We start from the raw sequence: 18,575 nt of genomic DNA, 5'->3' as shown, positions 1-18,575 counted from the left end.
CAGCACAGATCCGACCGAAGTTGTTGCCCATAAAGTATTATACTTTCTTATTATCCATCAACTTCTAAAATGCCAATCAAACAGATGTGGTGTACTTATGAATGACCCGTGCCATGATTTGCAAAATGGTTGATTGGTGCCATGAAAACAATTTTTATGGTTACTCATGTATCAAGTGCATACGGTTAGCTTAAAGTGGCTGTTTTCCTTAAGATGTGTTACCATATCATTATTTATCCAGTTTTAAATGGATACAATTTCAAATTATAAATCTACGTTTTAGTAAGTTTGCGAATTTTTGTGATCCTTAGCAAAGTGTGAGTAGTATATTACTGAAAGCGCTGTGCACATGATTGGTTCACTTGCATCCGGATAACAGGGTTGGCACAAACAGGCCCAGTTAACGTCATGTTAACGTCATGTTAATGTCATGTTAACGTCACGTTAATGTCATGTTAACGTCATGTTAACGTCAGACATTACGCATCGCTCCACGTACTTATATCTACCAGATGTCACGCATCTCACACCTCCACTTGCCTATATGTATATGAACCATATCACACATCACTCACCTCCTTACTCACTTTAACATTCCTATATAAACTGTATATCACAAACCACACACTTCCACACTCACTTCAACATTCCTATATAAACTGTATATCACAAACCACACACTTCCACACTCACTTCAACATTCCTATATAAACTGTATATCACAAAGGACACACCAACAAACACCTTATAAATTACATACAACATTACATTTACAACTGAATTTACACATTCATACATACCTATTTCCATACACACCAACATTTATGCAACAACATACATGTGTATACAACAACCAAAAAAGAAAATAATAAAACATACAAATATTTAGACATTAAGCATGTACATTATCATACATTGTTATAGAGAGGAGATTGACTTGGTGGCAACGCTATATTATGCCTAGAAACCGATACCTTTTCTAACTAGTATTTATATTACAGAGACTGATACTTCCTTCCATAACCTATATCTCAACTCTGATTAGAACGAGTTTCAGTTCGATTTCGCTGCTACTACAATTTATACTATCTCTGTCAAGTTGACGGGGTTTTAGGGCGAGACCCTATACCCGTTTCTGCTTCCAGAGGTAATGTGCCATAGTAAAATCAACTAATATTAATTCGTTGAGAGCTAAGTCATATATTTATAAACAGATGGTATGTAGGGAGCTTGTTGTGAATATTCTATCATTACAAGTTCAAAGACCAGTGATTGTAATTAACGGGCTTCAGCTGGGTTACATGACTGTATATGCAGCTGTTCACCAGAGAACGAGACGACATAATACGGTAGTTTCGACTTTTGATTAAACCGTCCAGGCGAATTGTGGTAACAATAAGTGCGGGTTTCGAGAAACAGGGACATAGTGTAACAATATGGACGTAAACAGGTGCTGTAAACAAAACCAAACATGCTTGTTGGAGAGAGGAACGTAAACACGTGCTCTAGCACAACACTAAACATGATTGTTGGAGAGAGGAACGTAAACAGGTGCTCTAGCACAACACTAAACATGATTGTTGGAGGGAGGAACGTAAACAGGTGCTCTAGCACAACACTTAACGTGATTGTTGGAGAGAGGGACGTAAACAGGTGCTCTAGCACAACACTAAACATGCTTGTTGAAGAGAGGGACGTGAACAGGTGCTCTAGCACAACACTAAACATGATTGTTGGAGAGGGACGTAAACAGGTGCTCTAGCACAACACTAAACATGATTGTTGGAGAGAGGGACGTAAACAGGTGCTCTAGCACAACACTAAACATGATTGTTGGAGGAGGAACGTAATCAGGTGCTCTAGCACAACACTAAACATGATTGTTGGAGGAGGAACGTAATCAGGTGCTCTAGCACAACACTAAACATGCATGTTGGAGAGAGGAACGTAAACAGGTGTTTAGGATTGTACCAGAGCACCTCTTCAACATGCATGTTTAGTGTTGTGCTAGAGCACCTGTTCACGTCCCTCTTGCAAAAATGCATGTTTTGTGTTGTGCTAGAGCACCATTTTACGTCCCACTCTTCAACATGCATGTTTAGTGTTGTTCTAGAGCACCTGTTTACGCCCCTCTCTTCAACTATCATGTTTAGTGTTGTGCTAGAGCACCTGTTTACGTCCCTCTCTTCAACATGCATGTTTAGTGTTGTGCTAGAGCACCTGTTTACGTCCCTCTCTTCAACAATGCATGTTTAGTGTTGTGCTAGAGCACCTGTTTACGTCCCTCTCTTCAACATGCATGTTTAGTGTTGTGCTAGAGCACGTTTTTACGTCCCTCTTGCCAACAATGCATGTTTTGTGTTGTGCTAAAGGCCCTATCTTCAACATGTTTTTACGTCCCTATTTTCAACATGCATGTTTAGTGTTGTGCTAGAGCACCCTGTTTACGTCCCTCTCTTCAACATGCATGTTTAGTGTTGTGCTAGAGCACCTGTTTACGTCCCTCTCTTCAACATGCATGTTTAGTGTTGTGCTAGAGCACCTGTTTACGTCCCTCTTGCCAAAATGCATGTTTTGTGTTGTGCTAGAGCACTATTTGACGTCCCTATTTTCAACATGCATGTTTAGTGTTGTACTAGAGCACCTGTTCACGTTCCTCTTGCCAAATGCATGTTTAGTGTTGTGCTAGAGCACCTGTTTACGTCCCTCTCTTCAACATGCATGTTTAGTGTTGTGCTAGAGCACCTGTTTACGTCCCTCTCTTCAACATGCATGTTTAGTGTTGTGCTAGAGCACCTGTTTACGTCCCTCTCTTCAACATGCATGTTTAGTGTTGTGCTAGAGCACCTGTTCACGTCCCTCTCTTCAACAATCATGTTTAGTGTTGTGCTAGAGCAAATGCTTAGGCTATTCTCTTCAACATTCATGTTGAAGAGAGGGACGTAAACAGGTGCCCTAGCTCTTTAGTGTATCTGTTGATGCTGACTGTTGGATACCATCGAACATATGGTTAAAAGCTGAAACCTGAGATAGTTGTACAACATGACAGATCTGGAGAATATATATCCGTGTAAGACGGACTTTTATAAATATCCATATCAAAGCAGCTTCACGTTGTTAACAGATGTCCCTCCCTCTCTCTCAGGGACCATACCACGTGACGTTCCCTGCGTTAGGGTTGGTGGGGGGTTGGTGGGGGGGTGGGGGGGGTGGTCTTGGGGGTGGGGTTTTTTTTTTTGATGGGTTAGCAGGTGGGTGGTTCCTTCTAAACAGCTAAAGGAGATCCCAGCGCGTTCGGTAGCATGCACTTGAACCCCGACTGTGACACAGGCTGCCACGTGTACACAGGGAAGGATCTTATGCAACAAGATACATTCGATTAGCAATATTACTTATCATTAACGACCGTTGCATTAGTTACGTTTCTGTAAGTTTAAACACAATCTGATTGGTCTTTGAATGATGGGGGAAGTATATAAGACGCCTGAATGTTGACATCGACAGTGCATTCACTTTCAGTCTTTAGTTGACTCGCATCGTGTTCGTTGTTTCTCACACAACTACCTACAGCCATGGATGATGATGTTGCTGCTTTGGTCTGTGACAACGGCTCCGGCATGTGCAAGGCCGGTTTCGCTGGTGACGACGCTCCCAGAGCTGTCTTCCCCTCCATCGTCGGCCGCCCCAGACATCAGGTAATATAATTTCAAACACATTCAATAGCCAAAATACTGTCGAGGAATTGTGATGTTTTGCGTGCATTCAACCGAATATTATATGTGTGACTTGTTATAGAATGTAATATAGTTTGGTGGTACTATGGAAACATACAGGTTCAAGGATTGATGTCAGTTAAAATATACTGAACAACATTAGAAACGCACCACCCATATATTACGAAATATCCCCGTCAGACTGAAATGTACCCATGATATTTGAGCATCGTTGCTGCATTTTAGTGGTGTGCGTTTCTGACGTTGCTCAGTATAGCGAGGTATTTGAGCTCACATAATGATCCCCTGAAGTAATATTACGACGTGGCAGGTTCAGTTCTCAAAAACCCTTGTCACCTGGTCGTATTTCGTGAAAGCAGAAACAATGTTCGTGAATAATTTTGAAAATAACAAATCATTTCGTGTTTCAGGGCGTGATGGTCGGTATGGGACAGAAAGACAGCTATGTTGGAGATGAGGCTCAGTCCAAGAGAGGTATCCTCACACTCAAGTACCCCATCGAGCACGGTATCGTCACCAACTGGGACGACATGGAGAAGATCTGGCATCACACCTTCTACAACGAGCTCCGTGTTGCACCCGAGGAGCACCCCGTCCTCCTGACAGAGGCTCCCCTCAACCCCAAGGCCAACCGTGAAAAGATGACCCAGATCATGTTCGAGACCTTCAACTCTCCAGCTATGTATGTGGCCATCCAGGCTGTTCTGTCTCTGTACGCTTCTGGTCGTACCACGGGTATTGTTTTGGGACTCTGGTGATGGTGTCACCCACACTGTACCCATCTATGAAGGTTACGCCCTTCCCCACGCCATCATGAGGTTGGATCTTGCCGGTCGTGACCTGACTGATTACCTCATGAAGATCCTCACTGAGCGTGGTTACTCCTTCACCACCACCGCTGAGAGAGAAATCGTCAGAGACATCAAGGAGAAGCTCTGTTACATCGCCCTTGATTTCGAACAGGAAATGGCTACTGCTTCATCTTCTTCCTCCCTGGAGAAGAGCTACGAGTTGCCCGACGGTCAAGTCATCACCATTGGTAACGAGAGGTTCCGTTGTCCAGAGGCCCTCTTCCAGCCATCTTTCTTGGGTATGGAGACTGTAGGTATTCACGAAACCACATTCAACTCCATCATGAGGTGCGATGTTGATATCCGTAAGGACTTGTACGCCAACACTGTTCTCTCAGGAGGTACCACCATGTTCCCTGGTATCGCCGATAGAATGCAGAAGGAGATCACATCTCTTGCCCCAAGCACAATGAAGATCAAGATCATCGCTCCCCCAGAGAGGAAATACTCCGTCTGGATCGGTGGCTCCATCCTTGCCTCTCTGTCCACCTTCCAGCAGATGTGGATCAGTAAGCAGGAGTACGATGAGTCCGGCCCATCCATTGTGCACAGGAAGTGCTTCTAAATGCTTTATAGACAAAACCTAATGAAGATTCAAGGAACTGCTTGGCTTTCAGCCGAATCAAAGCACACTAAATACCTGGTATTATAACTAATGTAAATGTATTGTCTTCTATCCGAGAAATGGATATGTTATGGACGGGATTTTTTGATCCACAAGGGTAATAAACCAGTTTGATTTGAATACTTTTTGGTGTATTTTTTATCTGGCAGTGGGAGGATTTTAAGTCCTTTAAGCCATCTGAGCAATAGATGTTCGTTCCACATCAGGTGTGGATCTTCTTAACCTTTAAACCGTTAACAAGACATTTATAACCATCAGCTTAGCTAATCCTACGTTTAAAAGCTGACACTATATTGTAATGTCAACATCCGTCCGACTTTCTGTTGAGCGAAAGTTCCTATGAACACGTCCGAACAGTTAAGTTTCTGAAATATAGAAATGCGTAAAAATAAATGATCAAACATATGTTTGAAATAGAAATATTAAAACATTAAAGGTATACAGTATCACAAAGTGTTGGCGAGAGAAGACTGACAATATCATGTTTAGAAGAGAACATGTATTATTGACTAGAACTTACATCACAGAGACAACAATGGCTAAACATTGTTTACATCAGTACGTCCAGGGGCTATAAAACAAAATAAGGCATGCATGGTTTAGTGCTCGAGCCAACATGATACGGTAGCCAATATATTGTCCTATTTCGACTTTTGATTAAACAGCCTTTACGAATTGTGGTTCCGAAAAATGGGGGTTCCGAGAAACAGGGACGTCATGTAAACATTTAAACGTGATATATGTTGCTTGCTTGTCACCATGCACGCCCATTAGTTGGAGAGTAAGATGGTGAAACACCACACTACCGGCTAGAGAAGTGGCAGTTGTTTTGTTCTGTTTTCTTTATATAAAACTCAGGACGGAAAGTTACAAGCAGGACATTTTTTAATTTACACAGATTATTTACGTTGAACGGGTGTGACCTAAAGATTGAAATTTCCCATCTCATTATAATAAAAAGTTGATATTTTTGGAGAAGATACTATAGGAAAGGCAGAAGCATCTTAGTGGTTTTCCATCATGTGATAATTAATTGCTATGAATTCCACTACTAGCGTATATTACATTGCGATTTCTTGAATGACAGACCCACTGTTCAAATATGTAAATATTTCCATAACTGGCTGAAATTTCATAAAATCAAAACACATAGAAGACCTTGAAAACAAGAACAGTTTATAAAGCGGTAGTCCGCTAGGATCGCAATCCAACTCGCGTGCAGAACGTCTTTATTATTTTTCATTATCTTCACTTAAGATACAGAAGTCGTCGCAAACATTCATCTTGTCAGTACGCATTCTCCAATTGTCAACTTCGTGAACCTCTACAAAACACATCGCAAAGGTTCATATCCCAACTCACATCGTTCCATATGCTTTCAGCCACTTTTTCGCAAGGAGAGTAGTGTGCGGGGTGGTCGTTGGTGGGGGGGGGGGGAGGGCGAACCAAGAGGTACAGTCGTACAACGGACTCGGCTCTAACGCAGATTTCTCATGCTTATGTTAATGATTTTATCCCTATTCTCTGTGATATATATTCAGTGATATCACCATGTAAACCACCAGCATCACATATATCACATCCTTACTGCATATATCACATATATCACATCCTTACTGTCATTCTTCCGTGTCTGTATCATTGCTTCTTAACATCAGCCGGTGTTTGTAAAATTCACTCTTCGCCTCTATTTTCGATTTGATCATATAATAACTGCCCCTGATGCATAGAAGGTTGTTTTATTTGACTTCTATACTGGATTTAGTTGTGTTGGTTACGAAATTAAAATCTCTATTGTTTGCTATTGCTATTTCTAACTTCATTGTGGGCTTGATTTTCCATTTTCGACAGCTATGTACTGTTAACGAGAACCACCACCTTCACCACAAGTTAAAGTATCGCCCCTGTGAGAGAACCACCACCTTCACCACAAGTTAAAATATCGCCCCTGTGAGAAAATCCGAGCCTGGAGAAACCACTCCCACATTGGAGTATGTGTGACGTCACGCTGGTCTACAGGACAGCGTCGTGGACGGAGGAGTAAGTCAACAACCATTACATGAAGCGTGTACAATAAATAGACGGCATTATGGGTGTATTTGGGGTTTATATACAAACAGTATACCCTGGTTATAATGCCACCGTTTGTCGAGAAGAAAATTATGGCATTATATCCAGGCTGGCATTATAACCAGATAGGACAGTTAGGACAATCAACAAGGTGATTAGCCTAATGAGCTTTAAATGACAATACTCCCAGCATCTAGGGGCTGCAGGTGACTTCTTGTTGTAGGTGGCGGGAAATGTATTGTAACATGTGTTGATCCATCTGGAAACATGACTACTTAAAGCGTTTGTGTCCCCCCGTGAAAGCCACATTTGAAAAGTACCAACTGCCAAGCATTGATGGTCAGTTAATTTGAGTCATGTCAAGTAACCAATTAAGGTATGTATACTGCATGCAGCCAGTGTAATTGGCATTTTAACCAGGGGGAAATGACTTTTGTTCCCAAAAGTATTGGCAAATGGCAGTATATCCAGGGTGTCATTATAACCAGGGCATTATAAGGGCAGGGAATCCGTTTGGCCAAAAACATGGCATTATATCCATGGTGGCATTGCAACCAGGGTGCACTGTTTATGTTCCGCATGTTATGTCTCGGACCACTGATGCCATTGCTGAACCTCATTCCAAACTAGTGCTGCCTCCCTCCAGACGGTGAATGTCAGCTGTGAAGAACATGAAACGTTGGGACTCGACACGATATAACATTACCAGCAGCAAGTCGATGAGAGCCTGCAATATACACTGCAGGGAGTCAATATTTGTACAATCTCTTACAATCGCTGTACAATTATCACACTATAAAGTCATGAAATGCAAACCTAACTTAAGGGTGTCAGCGAACAACGTTGATAACGCTTCAGCTCCTAGAATAATTTTGTCACATTGTGAACATCTAAGAAACAAACAAAGTGGTATTCGGGTCAAACTGATTTATTGTTTCTATCAAATCCTCAGAATTGTCTGATCAAATCATTGGACTAAATCCTAAATATACTTAAATAGGAAAACTGAAATAAATACATTGTAGCGTCATATAACATATTAAACGTCAACAGGTGAACATAGATAAGTGGTTTAGAAGCACTTCCTGTGCACAATGGATGGGCCGGACTCATCGTACTCCTGCTTGCTGATCCACATCTGCTGGAAGGTGGACAGAGAGGCAAGGATGGAGCCACCGATCCAGACGGAGTATTTCCTCTCTGGGGGAGCGATGATCTTGATCTTCATTGTGCTTGGGGCAAGAGATGTGATCTCCTTCTGCATTCTATCGGCGATACCAGGGAACATGGTGGTACCTCCTGAGAGAACAGTGTTGGCGTACAGGTCCTTACGGATATCAACATCGCACCTCATAATGGAGTTGAATGTGGTTTCGTGAATACCTACAGTCTCCATACCCAAGAAGGATGGCTGAAAGAGGGCCTCTGGACAACGGAACCTCTCGTTACCAATAGTGATGACTTGACCGTCGGGCAACTCGTAGCTCTTCTCCATGGAGGAAGAAGATGAAGCAGTAGCCATTTCCTGTTCGAAATCAAGGGCGATGTAACAGAGCTTTTCCTTGATGTCTCGGACGATTTCTCTCTCAGCGGTGGTGGTGAAGGAGTAACCACGCTCAGTGAGGATCTTCATGAGGTAATCAGTCAGGTCACGACCGGCAAGATCCAACCTCATGATGGCGTGGGGAAGGGCGTAACCTTCATAGATGGGTACAGTGTGGGTGACACCATCACCAGAGTCCAACACAATACCCGTGGTACGACCAGAAGCGTACAGAGACAGAACAGCCTGGATGGCCACATACATAGCTGGAGAGTTGAAGGTCTCGAACATGATCTGGGTCATCTTTTCACGGTTGGCCTTGGGGTTGAGGGGAGCCTCTGTCAGGAGGACGGGGTGCTCCTCGGGTGCAACACGGAGCTCGTTGTAGAAGGTGTGATGCCAGATCTTCTCCATGTCGTCCCAGTTGGTGACGATACCGTGCTCGATGGGATACTTGAGTGTGAGGATACCTCTCTTGGACTGAGCCTCATCACCAACATAGCTGTCTTTCTGTCCCATACCAACCATCACGCCCTGAAACACGAAATGATTTGTTATTAATAAAATTATTTACATGCATTATTTCACATGTTATGTGACGTCAAAGGTTTTGAGAATTGAATTTACCACGTCGTAATATTACATTATCTCAGAAGATCATAACTTCGGCTCAAATACCCGGGTGTGAAACTTACTATTTTATATGAAATCAATCTCTATATTTGTGTAGCATCAACAAACTACATGTATAGTACCTGGTGTCTGGGGCGGCCGACGATGGAGGGGAAGACAGCTCTGGGAGCGTCGTCACCGGCGAAACCGGCCTTGCACATGCCGGAGCCGTTGTCACAGACCAAAGCAGCAACATCATCATCCATGGCTGTAGGTAGTTGTGTGAGAAACAACGAACACGATGCGAGTCAAGTGAAGACTGAAAGTGAATGTACTGTCGATGTTAACATTCAGGCGTCTTATATACTTCCCCTATCATTCAAAGACCAATCAGATTGTATTTAAGAATAATGGAAATATGATACCAGGTTAATGAGTTACAGATACTCAAACTACATTAAAGGAGCCCCACCTTGTGTAACCGGCCGTCATTTGGACATGTAGAAGAGTGTTTCACAGTCTGGGGTCTCCTCAAGTCTCTCTGTATCCAGCAGGGAACTGAATGTGTTTGGAGGTCTGGTCTATCAGAGAATGTTCCTTGGCGCATGGATGGTAATGGCGCACTTTCGCTTATTATTACGATATTGCAAGCCATCTGAGCCCAGCTTAATATTTTTGCATAGTCAAAAAGCCCTGACTGTAAATTTCTTGTAAAGCAGACACAAATATATAGTTTCAAAGTTTCAAATAAATACTATTAACAAGGGGACTATGACGACTTTTAAAGGATACATTTCTAGAACAAGAGATTGTCTCAGTAGTATGTTAAGATTCTATTGATATTCCTGACTGATGTAGATGTACATGCCACACAATGTCTCAAGGCACAAACCTTCTTGAAGGTAGGAACTAATGCCCCAATGTGGTAAGCATTTATAACCCCGGTACCAACCCAGGTGAACATCATGCAATCAAACAGTTGGAACTGAACCCACGTTGTTTACAGCAAGCAGATGTATAGTATAAACTGATAGTTTTTAACAATCCGGCCGTTTGTCACTTGGTTTGAACACGCGTGGTATCTGGAGAAAGAAAATGATTTCAAACTTCAAAATGAACTGGAACAGAAACATTATTATTTGCAGCTTCAAGATATTGAATGAGATATATGCCCTATGATGAAATGGGTCGGAGAACATTATAAGAGGCATTAAACGTGTAATTGTGGGAAATATGTGCTCCGGGATCTGTCCCGGAGTGGACACCGCAATTAACGACTGCGTAATCTAGAGAGCGGCCACTGAGGGAATACACCAACTTGGTGAGACACTCAACTGACGAGGCTAATTAATCAGTTAATCTTTTATCACTGCAGACAGGAACTGCCCAGGATTGATTGTTTGGTCGGCATTCTAGAAGTTGGAGAGTCAACTTTATGGATGACAACTTCTTGTAAATTGCATAAAGCGACGCATCCAAGTATGTGCCACTTGTTATTCAATTATATGCTGTTAAAGTTAACGTGCTGTTTGTCATAACATGTAACATATGTTATATTTGGGATTACACTTTCTTAGTAAAGTACAAAGTGGAAGCCGCGGTGGCTGAGCGGGCTAGGCGGTCGACTTTGTGTGTTGGCGATAAGGTGCCTGACTCTGAGGGTGTGGGTTCGAATCCCGGATGGGACTCCCGGGTGGGACTCAGCCCAACAAAAGTACTAGAATTTGTACTTTACTAAGTAATCCCAAATATAGCCTGTTACATTTGACCACTTTCTAAATTCATTTCTGTATTCATTGTCATAACATGTTAATCTGTTGTTGTCAAAACATGCCATGAATATACTTCTTATCATTTGCTTGCAGTCACTGTTAGCGTGATAACGGTGTAAGACTCTACAACAAACCGTCGCTCTATGCAATAAACAAGAAGTTGTATGCTTCATTTGTTCCCATGATTGATTACTCTCGGAAGTATTTCACTGATGTCAGAGGCACGCTTTTACCTGTGATTGTACGTTAAGAAAATCTTAAAGAACAACCGTTATGTGACCAAATTGCCTGAGTATGTCACATCGATGTCATGATCTATTAGACGGCAGACACGCACTACATCGAAATACGTAGTTTTTTTAAAAAATATGTTTTCTATTGGTTGCAGTTATATACAGACATCAGCTTCTTTGACACGTATTTCTCCACACATATGTAAACACAAATTAAACCAACCGTGATGGTTCCGGAGTATTCATCCAATGTCATAGAATAAAGAATTCACCAATATATTAGTTTCCATGTAAATATTTAGTATATATATCTGTAACTGTTAGAGATAAATCTTGAGAAGCTTTTTGGAAGGTAACACTTCACTAAAGTTGTGTAAATAGCCGAACTTAACCCGAGTCAAGTTGTGAAACCTGATTATGTACATCAATAAATATATAGATAAAGGAAAGATCTACACGATGATACAATTTTAAAAGATTTCACTTCTTGCCGTTTATGGCATGCAATAAACACTTAGGTGATATATGACGAAGTATATGACGTTAGGGAGAGAGAAAATTGTTTATTAAAGTGTCACATGTTGTACATCATAAAGGTCATCATGAAATTACACAAAATTGAGTACAACATCCGGCCAATACGGCCTATGAGACACTTTATTCCATATTTAGAGGCAAAAGTTAAAATTAAATAAAAAATTAATAACATTTATTAAAATAGTGTAATATAACTGGGAATGTGCAATTAAACCACAAAGTTAAAACTGAGACAACAAGGTGAGGTTAGATAGTAAAGAGGTGGATTAATTTGTAAACTGACGACGCCTAAACAGGCATATTAGTAAAGCGGCTACTTGTTTAACAAACTGGCTATCTTGCATAATGAGAGTGACCTGGTCAACAGGGGTGTACTGGGTAAAGGAAGGGTATACTGCCGTGACAGCGTTCCATAAGTTATATCTGATATCCGAACAAAAACTACAGCGTGCCAAGAAATGAATTGCGTCCTCTTCATTACTGTTACATTGGTGACCCTGACCCTAACCCTGACCCTAACCCTGACCCTGACCCTGACCCTAACCCTGACCCTGACCCTGACCCTGACCCTGACCCTGACCCTAACCCTGACCCTGAACCCTAACCCTAACCCTAACCCTAACCCTAACCCTGACCCTGAACCCTACTGCAAATCCGCTCTTCCAAGGCGTCTTAGGTCGTGTATATCTGCCAAGAATTTTTTCAAATATACTCCGTTGTGATGTGTCTAAAATAGTGCTGATGTAGCTCTCTGTGCAAGGATAGCAACGTCTTGTTTATTGCATAGAGCGACGTTTCCATGTACGTCCTTTAAGGATTGAACTTTTAAACAAGCTGAATGGATGAAAACTGAAAAGTTGATTGACAGAGTCCATCGCATATCTGTAAGTTCTACTTTGTGAATGTCGATCAAACAAGCATGGGGATAGGATTGGCGGTCGTGACCTCAATGCAGGTTATAACATTTTCTGAACATATACAATTTCCTTTAATTCTGATGTCACTACAGTGACAGTGACGTATTGTATTGTATATCATTAAATACAAAGATTAACATGCAGACTTCGCCTCCTGGTCCACAGTAAACATGGACTGGCGGCTTCTTTACAATGCAGATTTAATATTCAACTCAGAGTATTGTGATATATTAATTCCTGGGCGACAGAGTTTTGACTGGCTTACTTATTCTGAATTTATTGCGTTTCCTAACCAAGAATCTTTCAGGACTATTTTTCCCTGGCATCCTCTGTGATATCCAACTTCTGTGCTGATTTCTCTCAACAATACCTTTCCTGATCTAAAATGAGAACGTATTAAAACATTCACTCACTTTCCTTCTTGTAAATGATCAAATTGATTAGTCACACTAAGCTGTATTTAAGAAGGAATTACTTGTTTGTTTGCCTCAACCCACACCGGCCTTTGGACAGCGTAGCCCATTAAGAAATTCATGAACGGGAAAGAACACGAACATCACCGGACTAAACTGATAGTTTGTTTAATGATATTTCGTGAATAGACCAATGACGTAACGCCGTCAATGAGCAAATACCCAAACGTCCCAATTAGAGAATGTGTTCCACTACAATATACCTATTTCGTCCCGGCAAGAGTTCATTTATTGATATGCATTACACCCTGTTCGGCCAGTCAGTAGTCAAAAGGTCTGATACAAGTTTTATTAATTCGTGTAAAGTTAGCTTTTCATAATGTGTATTCATACAAAAAGTGACAGGGAAAAACTGAACATTGTTGGAAAGTGCTGCCATACAATGTTTTAGAGTTGTACTGATTCACAGAACTAGTTGATCACAAAGGAACAGAGATAAAAAATAACTTCCATTAAATATTATCCAAACTTATAAAAACTCATTTGTAGGGATAACATTTATGTTATTTCTTAATGCGTCAGATGCAGTTGCATTAAGAAAGGCGTAAATGGATTATATAAAAAATACCGCTTGTTCCTGTAGATTCTATCACTGTTCCTTCTAATGTATGAATTGCTCATGCAAGAAGCAATATGTATTTTACAATATGATATAAACTCGAGTGTTTGTGGTCACTCTAATAAAACAAGAGATGCTGTAGTCATCACACTGTTCCTGATATTAACATCGGAGATATACTGAAGTATTGTATTGTATTGTATCCGCGGGAAAAGGAGAATCTGAAGGAAGCAGTGGTAAAATTCTTCTAAATATACGCGAATATACAGGCTGCTTATGGGCAGCCTGAACACAATGTGTATATATATCTTTGTGTTTATGAACAAAATCGTTTGTTTTTTATATTTGCTGTCTGTCCATGTTATTTGTCCCTGTCACCCCGTTAAACAATAATTTCCAATAAATATATATACACTATCAATAATTGTTGCGCCTTTTCATTAAACATCATGTACTTTTGTTTAATAACATATATACGAGCGGGGTTGAACATAGTGCACAATAAACGGGTATAAATGAATGTTCTGTTAATGAGACGGCACAGGTCGCCCGACCGTCTCAGCCGTCGCAGTATGTGTGCCCCATGGGCACACCAGAACCCTGCACTCGTGGGTACGAAGGACGGGCCACCTCGCTGATGTTTGTAGGTTCCATGCTCGTGGATTTATGTATGTATGTATGTATGTATGTATGTATGTATTGTATGTATGTATGTATTGTATGTTTGTATATATGTATTGTATGTATGTATGTATGTATGTATGTATGTATGTATGTATGTATGTATGTATGTATGTATGTATGTATGTATGTATGTATGTATGTATGTATGTATGTATGTATGTATGTATGTATGTATGTATGTATGTATGTATGTATGTATGTATGTATGTATGTATGTATGTATGTATGTATGTATGTATGTATGTATGTATGTATGTATGTATGTATGTATGTATGTATGTATGTATGTATGTATGTATGTATGTATTGTATGTATTGTATGTATGTATGTATGTATGTATGTATGTATGTATGTATGTATGTATGTATGTATGTATGTATGTATGTATGTATGTATGTATGTATGTACGTATGTATATATGTATTTAACGTGTCAGTGATTTAATAACGATAACGCTTCAACTCCTTGAATCTTGTTCTTGAAAGGGAGTGAATGAGTTTAGTTTTACGCCGCACTCAGCAATATTCCAGCTATATGGCGGCGGTCTGTAAATAATCGAGTCTGGACCAGACAAGCCAGTGATCAACAGCATGAGCATCGATCTGTGCAAATGGGAACCGATGACATGTGTCAACCAAGTCAGCGAGCCTGACCACCTGATCCCGTTAGGCGCCTCTTACGACAAACATGGGTTACTGTATATCAACATTCTAACCCGGACCTTCACGGGTCTCTTGAAAGGCATTTAGAAGTTAGACGGACGAACATGAATCAATGACACGTTTTTATGGGTTACTACTTATTATTGTACATTAATCCTGTCTAATTAACTTCGTGATTACATTGTTGTCTTTGTACATTCTCCCACCTTGCGTTGTGTGAACATCTTGTATCTAAATACATTCACTCTGTGCACTGACTCAGCATGCACGTGATAAAGGAGCAAGAATTAGCTCTGAAACGTCGTGTAAAGAATAAAAAGTTGTTATCCATAAAAAAGGTGTCACTCATCTTACAAACGTATTCATCTTGTCATATCTTTTAAATCTAAGAAACAAACAAAGTGGTATTCAGGTCAAACTGATTTATTGTTTCTATCAAATCCTCAGAATTGTCTGATCAAATCATTGGACTAAATCCTAAATATACTTAAATAGGAAAACTGAAATAAATACATTGTATCGAAATTTAAAACATCAACGAGTGAACATAGAAATGTAATGTTAGAAGCACTTCCTGTGCACAATGGATGGGCCGGACTCATCGTACTCCTGCTTGCTGATCCACATCTGCTGGAAGGTGGACAGAGAGGCAAGGATGGAGCCACCGATCCAGACGGAGTATTTCCTCTCTGGGGGAGCGATGATCTTGATCTTCATTGTGCTTGGGGCAAGGGATGTGATCTCCTTCTGCATTCTGTCGGCGATACCAGGGAACATGGTGGTACCTCCTGAGAGAACAGTGTTGGCGTACAAGTCCTTACGGATATCAACATCGCACCTCATAATGGAGTTGAATGTGGTTTCGTGGATACCTACAGTTTCCATACCCAAGAAGGATGGCTGGAAGAGGGCCTCTGGACAACGGAACCTCTCGTTTCCAATGGTGATGACTTGACCGTCGGGCAACTCGTAGCTCTTCTCCAGGGAGGAAGAAGATGAAGCAGTAGCCATTTCCTGTTCGAAATCAAGGGCGATGTAACACAGCTTTTCCTTGATGTCTCTGACGATTTCTCTCTCAGCGGTGGTGGTGAAGGAGTAACCACGCTCAGTGAGGATCTTCATGAGGTAATCAGTCAGGTCACGACCGGCAAGATCCAACCTCATGATGGCGTGGGGAAGGGCGTAACCTTCATAGATGGGTACAGTGTGGGTGACACCATCACCAGAGTCCAAAACAATACCCGTGGTACGACCAGAAGCGTACAGAGACAGAACAGCCTGGATGGCCACATACATAGCTGGAGAGTTGAAGGTCTCGAACATGATCTGGGTCATCTTTTCACGGTTGGCCTTGGGGTTGAGGGGAGCCTCTGTCAGGAGGACGGGGTGCTCCTCGGGTGCAACACGGAGCTCGTTGTAGAAGGTGTGATGCCAGATCTTCTCCATGTCGTCCCAGTTGGTGACGATACCGTGCTCGATGGGGTACTTGAGTGTGAGGATACCTCTCTTGGACTGAGCCTCGTCACCGACGTAGCTGTCTTTCTGTCCCATACCGACCATCACGCCCTACAATCAATATATTTTAAGTTACTTAAATGCCTTGGACAAAATGTTTGCAATGAACTTTTAAATGAATAGAGGATAAGAATGTACACCAAATCATCGTCTTTTTTTTAGTTGTGTGAAGAAGTGGTCTGTTCATATGAAATTTTCTTTATTCAGTAATCTGTAAGCTGTATTATGTAATGCTGCATTGAAGTTGGTGTCTAAATGAACGTGTTACCTGATGACATCACTTCTTAAGCTCATTCCTTACCTGATGTCGTGGGCGTCCAACGATGGAGGGGAAGACAGCTCGGGGAGCGTCGTCACCGGCGAAGCCGGCCTTACACATGCCGGAGCCGTTGTCACAGACCAAAGCAGCAACATCATCATCCATGGCTGTAGGTAGTTGTGTGAGAAACAATAAACACGATGCGAGTCAACTGAAGACTGAAAGCGAATGCACTGTCGATGTTAATATCCAGGGGTCTTTTATACTCCACTATCAGTAGAAGACCAATCAGATTGTATATCTGCAATCATAGAAACGTAACCAGTAATTGTAGTTGATTATGCATATACCTTTCTAATATATTACGTTGCATAACATTCTTTTATGTGGAAGAGCGTGGCCCAGGCGGGGCACCATGTGCTCCTTGACTTAGTGCTGGGTGTGTTACCAAATACACTTTATTGAATACAGTCCGCAACGACGAACCGAAATGATTCCAGACATAACAGAGAATCGGTTCTTCTTGCTGACATAAATATAGAAATCAGTTCTATTAGTGATTTATAGGGTTACATTTGATTGCGTATGTAAAGGTCTGGGCGGTATCGGTGTTTGAAGCTGAGATGAAAAACTTACATGACACACGTTTATTTCCTTCACTCTGGTCTACATTTTCAAACACACGTGTCCTTCTGATAGATTCATAGAAAAGCCCCCTCTAAATGAGGTATGCATCAATTACATTATTTTTAAAATAACTCTATTCTTGAATGCTATTTCATTATAGCAAGACAAGAGAACCAGTTAGTAAAGCGCAGTTATATGCTATAATGATTTATTCATGAAGAGTACATAATTGCAATTCTTTATACACGTTATAGATTTGAAAACTATGTGTTGTTTTGACTTATGATTTATAATGAATATAACTTTCCGAAAAGCCAATGACGTGGCTTTACCCACTATTTGTCAGTGTGTGATAATACAGACTGTGGGGGATTTGAGGTCAAACTGTTATGCCGGGCTACGCTGTGTAAACCATATCGGGTGATATGTACGGCCGACACCTGTAATGTTACATAAGATGGCTACATGTACCCTTGCTGGACAGCGGGACAGCAGTAGTCGATCTGTTTTTTGTGGCCTATAATGTGTCATCACAGTTACAGGTTTGCTTCAACTCCTAACATCTTCACAGACATGTGGACACCAAGGAAAGAGATATGGTTAACTGTCGGACAGTTCATCCTTCCTCATCCTTCATGTCTCTTGACATTTTGGTGTCAACCTGAATCTTAATGGAAAGAATTCAGTATGAATCAGATGTTGTCTCACAGGCATCGGACAGTAAACGCCTGCCCAGTGGGTGGCACTGGCATAGGACCAGTCAGCAATAATAAATCAAACTTTGCCCTTGTATATATTGTTCTGACCGGGCCTGAATAACACTCTTCTCACATGCTGCTGACGTTCATGTTCTGACCGGGCCTGAATAACACTCTTCTCACATGCTGCTGACGTTCATGTT

General features: G+C 41.3%; 1 protein-coding gene and 1 pseudogene across 1 annotated transcript; one reads left to right on the top strand and one right to left on the bottom strand.

The window, feature by feature from the left end:
- The first annotated feature begins 3,563 nt into the window (after positions 1–3,563).
- LOC124257030 lies at positions 3,564–5,171 on the top strand (annotated as a pseudogene).
- A 3,172-nt stretch (positions 5,172–8,343) lies between these two features.
- Positions 8,344–17,212, bottom strand: LOC124257034 (actin, cytoplasmic-like). Its single transcript, XM_046691004.1, has 3 exons — positions 17,090–17,212; positions 16,095–16,839; positions 8,344–9,089 (listed from the first exon to the last, which is right to left on the bottom strand). The coding sequence occupies exons 1-3, from the start codon at positions 17,210–17,212 to the stop codon at positions 8,353–8,355; spliced, it is 1,605 nt and encodes a 534-aa protein (XP_046546960.1). The 3' UTR covers positions 8,344–8,352.
- Positions 17,213–18,575: the final 1,363 nt, after the last annotated feature.

This window comes from Haliotis rubra, unplaced genomic scaffold, assembly GCF_003918875.1.
Source record: "Haliotis rubra isolate DU_JTF1 unplaced genomic scaffold, ASM391887v1 Scf648, whole genome shotgun sequence".
Lineage (NCBI taxonomy): Eukaryota > Metazoa > Mollusca > Gastropoda > Lepetellida > Haliotidae > Haliotis > Haliotis rubra.
This window is presented reverse-complemented; position numbering and strand designations above follow the sequence as displayed.